The 4,527-nt window shown below is 39.2% G+C and overlaps 1 protein-coding gene across 1 annotated transcript; it reads right to left on the reverse strand.

Moving 5' to 3' along the window:
- Window positions 1-738: 738 nt before the first annotated feature.
- Window positions 739-3,986, reverse strand: LOC124135574. The gene is made up of 4 exons (XM_046500936.2): window positions 3,633-3,986; window positions 2,761-2,862; window positions 2,178-2,234; window positions 739-1,020 (listed from the first exon to the last, which is right to left on the reverse strand). The coding sequence occupies exons 1-4, from the start codon at window positions 3,942-3,944 to the stop codon at window positions 916-918; spliced, it is 576 nt and encodes a 191-aa protein (XP_046356892.1). The 5' UTR covers window positions 3,945-3,986; the 3' UTR covers window positions 739-915.
- Window positions 3,987-4,527: the final 541 nt, after the last annotated feature.

Raw genomic sequence — 4,527 nt, forward strand, 5'->3', positions numbered from 1 at the left:
CATTAAGCTGGCATGCCTTGATATAACTGGCAAACTGTTCAAGGCCCTTTTAAACCCAACTCACTCACCCCATGCCATCAAATGACAATGACAACAAAATGACTGATTCAAGCTGAAGTACAAATGAGCAACTCCACTGACTTACCCACCTGAACTAATAAAAGAGATTAGTGAAACCGCCTCATCTGTTTCAAATTTAGACTCTCCACAAGACTGCAAGACAAGATGGATTACTTCAACTTTCCAACAGCACAGTGTTATAAGGGTAACGCTATTTTTCAGGGCATAAACATTTGCAGAAGCCCCAGGTCTTCCATTAACTGCCTGACGAAGGAGGGCTGTTGAAAAGACCGAGGGCTTCTGCAAAATGATCATGCCCTGAAAAATAGCGTTACCGTTATTGTACCTAAAATGGATAGAATTTGTTATCAAATAAAAATAAACACTATCGGTTTTGAAACATTTAGTGCAATCAACAGTGAACACAAATTTCACTGACCCACTTTTACGAATAAGGAAACGTCATAGAACAAACCAGATGACGTCACTATTGAACGTGACGTCACCTTTCCTATGACGTCACATAACAATAGGCGTGATAATGGCCTGTCGTCAAGCAACATGAGGGCAATATCAAGTTACAGTGGCCCGCTCATTTCTGATTACATGCATGCGGTTTAATGATAATTCTATCCATTTTAGCTATAATGTAAAGCAAGACACAACTTGACAATCGGATGTCTGTGGCAACATTTATTCCATGTATATACAGTCATGTATTGTGAGGTCAGTCTTCATCAGGTCGAAATTCTCCGGCATCACCCGAAGTTAAATTCAAATGATAACCTGCCACTAAACACTGACACTATTAACAGACACACAATAATTTCTACATGAGTCTTTTAAATCTATACTTCATGCAACACGACTTGTCTTCCCATCCAAAAGAACATTCCTGGATTTGAATCCTCGCTCACAGAAATCACTAGGGGAGTTCTTCTCAGGTGGAGGAGGTTGGTCCTGTGGAAAAAAACCAACAGAACATGGAAAGGATGATGATATTCTCAAGAATGATCATAAATAGTGAGTGAGTGAGTGAGTATGGCTTTATGCCGATTTAAGCAATATTCAAGTAATATCACGGCAAGGGACAGCTGAAATGGGCTTCACACATAGTACCCATGGCTCGGCATGACAAGCAAACGCTTAAACCACTAGGTTACCCCACCGGCCCTGATTATAAACAGCTAAAGGTGAGAGTAGCTGGGTTTTAAGCAGTTGTCATCAATGTGATGAGATGCTGAAATTACTGCATCATCTGATTTCATTGTAATTTGTATACATTCACACTATCACAAAACATATTTTCATGTCATGTAGTGCGGGTTTATGCTGCTTTTAGCAGTATCACGACGAGTGACACCAGAAATGGTTTCACACACAGCATCCATGTGGTAACCGCACACAGCATTTGGATTGCCCCCATAACTCATGCATTGGCCTACCACACCAACCTGTTCATTGCCATTGCTGTTCAACCATGTTAAAATCAAAGGTAAAATGGGGTTTAGATGTGTCCAAAATTATGCATGCGTGTGGTTTCTTGTACTAGTTTTGATTGTTGTTGAACACCGCACTCAACAATAGTCTAGCTATGTGACTGTAGTCTGTAAATAATTGAGTCTGGAACAGACAATCCAGTGATTGACATCATGAGCATCAATGTACGCAATTGGCATATGATGACATGCATCAACCAAGTCAGCGAGCCTGACCACCCGATTCTGTTAGTCACATCTTAAGACAAGCATAGGTGCCTCTTACAATAAGCATGGGTAGCTGAAGACCAAGTCCAACCTGGATCTTCACATACTCTGCTTGTACTCGTCTGGAGTAATACCGGTTCCAAAGTGGTGGCCCACTGAGATACCAAGCCTCTGTTTTAACATGAATACCCTCTCAAACTCAGTATATTGACCAGTTGTTTATCCCTTTCATGCCAAGCGCCAGATAGGGTAACAACAGTTACCATCTTTTAACATCTTTTGATATGATGCAGCTGAGGATCAAACACTGAGGCACTCTATCCACTAGACCACAGAGGCGGTATTGCCAGCATCAAAAGGGTTGCTGGACACGATGAGGTTGTGACAAAACACACTGACATGTTTACTTACACCAAAGACTGCAGGTTTGTTGGTGTAGATGTGGAAACCATTCACTCTTGTCCAATCCTGAATAAACAAGACAAAAACAGAAACATAAACATGATAAAAGATGAAAGGTAAATTGACATTAATTCTTTATCTATTTAAACATGATAAATAAGTTGAAAATAATATGCTAGATGTGCTAACGGACATTCATACTTAAACATTAAAATCAGATTTAAAACTCACTACAATGTCCACGAAGCTGAAACAAGTGAATTAAAGTTTGGATTCTATTCAAACTGAAGAGCATGAGAACCATTAAAGTCTTATCATCATTGCTGTCACTAATTCTGGTATTACAATGCACCTCAGACAACTACTACACATGACTGCCCAGCAAATATGTCCCACCCTCACTGCTGGAGAGACCATAGCACTTTACTAAATGACTGGACTGCAAGGTTAATACTGCAATAGGAGTAGCATCAGCAGCACTGTAAACACTTGACAAAGGGTAAGCACAACAGAGTCCAGGGATGGTTACCATGGTTACAGAGACTTGCATTCCAGGGATGGTTACCATGGTTACAGAGATTTGTGGTCTTACATTTGGATGGTACTTCAGTTGATAGTAAGAAACCAGTATGATGCTGTAGAAGATCAAGGTCCGAGGAACAACCAGTCTTGCCACTGTTGCAGGAAATTCACCCTGTAAAACACGAGAGAGAAATATGATCATCAGTGTACAACATTATGGGAGGGCCTGAATGCATAAGGCTTCTGGTTAGCATAGTCATGTTTCACACAAAGAACTGGATTAGGTTCAACATGTTTAGGTGAGTGAGGTGAAATACATATGTGTGTGTGTATGTGTTGCTGCTTGTACAGTACTAGTCCTGATTAAGCCGGTTTTATAGTTCTAGCTGCAATTTACTGACTCAGAGCCGACCAGTCCTTGTTTTATCCCCTTATTGCTTAGCACAAGTCAGGGTAAAAACAAGTAACATTTATCAAAACATCTTTTGCCATGCAATGGTGACCGTGTAGAGACCATGTAATCAGCTCGTAATTGAAACATTTCCATTATTTTACATTTAACTGGACATTCATCCTAACTATAGCCATATTAGGAGAGGCTAACAATTAATTTAGATTCCTTTAGACATTTCTCATGCTTAAATAGACATACATGTATAAGGGATCCAAAATCAGGCATCTGTCAACATGTTCGATTATGAAACAATCCTGGTCGTGTATCTATTTCAGTTTTTATGGTTAAACAGAAGGAACCAATAACATAAAACAGAACAATTCTCTTAACACGGGTAATGTCATTTTGATTTACTTGTAATGACTGCATCTCAGGTAAACTTTGACGAAAGTAGCCAGTATCTTAGACATTGAGCATGATCAGTTGTGGAGGTCAAAACAGTTAAAACATGTTTGTGTAACTCGTAGTCATAATGGTGCAGTTCCTACCATTATTGGCTTTAAAGCACCGAAGATCGTATTCCATGGTGCGTTATACATTCTCTTGAAAACATTCTTCGGTTTAATTTCCTCGATTATTCTTGGTTCACGGGGAGAAAGCTCTTGGTCTTTCACCCACTGACGCCTGAGCGCACGATCAGATTGAGACATGCCATCTCCGCCCAACCTTTGACGGTCGTATGGCAAAGGCTCGATGGCGAATGGCGGATACTGGCTGCCCTTGTAGAAATTTTGTCTTTTGAGGCGTAAATCTTTTTGCCATGCCTTTTCAGGCACTGGGTCGACTGGTTTGTCCGCCATGTCGGCGATGGTGATGACCTTCAGAACAAGGGAGCTAATTTGCAATACAAGAAGTTATCTGCCCTTGACCACAAGGGTAAGGATTTTAGGTATGCTTTAAGAGTTTTGTTATTGAAAGTTGTTTGTTTTTTATGTTGCTAATGAATTCACACCAAATATCAACGTGGTGATCGAGTTAATTAAAATGGTTGTTTAACTCCTTGGGTTTTAACATAAAAACAGACACGGTACTATAACTATCAATTTGACGGTGATCTAGTGAAAAAAAACTATATTCATATACAACTGAAATAGATTTTTTCACAACTGAAATAGATTTTTTCACACAATAATCTACATTATATTAATTAATATCTGTGAGTAATGACTATTGTAATGCAAGTTCAGACGTTTTCCTATTTCTAAATCTATGGGCTTTCTTATAATACACATGGCAAAGTGTGGTATTTTTGTTTTGTTTAAATTGTTTTGGATTTGTGCAACAGAAAGATGTCTTGTTGTGAAATCTAGTGTAACCTATTGTCTAGCAGTTCGTTTCCCGTTTTATTAACAATCTTTTTTATAGTGAATATGTAAGTTTTCA

The sequence above is a fragment of the Haliotis rufescens genome, unplaced genomic scaffold (assembly GCF_023055435.1).
Source record: "Haliotis rufescens isolate VD_foot unplaced genomic scaffold, xgHalRufe1.0.p SCAF_2, whole genome shotgun sequence".
Classification (NCBI taxonomy): domain Eukaryota; kingdom Metazoa; phylum Mollusca; class Gastropoda; order Lepetellida; family Haliotidae; genus Haliotis; species Haliotis rufescens.

What these genes read in the sequence shown, in the direction of transcription:
- LOC124135574 (XM_046500936.2), bottom strand. Translation starts at nt 3,944, where the DNA reads ATGGCGGACAAACCAGTCGACCCAGTGCCTGAAAAGGCATGGCAAAAA. An exon ending in GTGCTTTAAAGCCAATAATG is followed by an intron (nt 2,863 to 3,632) that starts GTAGGAACTGCA and finishes CGTGTTTTACAG; the next exon opens with GGTGAATTTCCTGCAACAGT. An exon ending in AACTGAAGTACCATCCAAAT is followed by an intron (nt 2,235 to 2,760) that starts GTAAGACCACAA and finishes TTGTTTATTCAG; the next exon opens with GATTGGACAAGAGTGAATGG.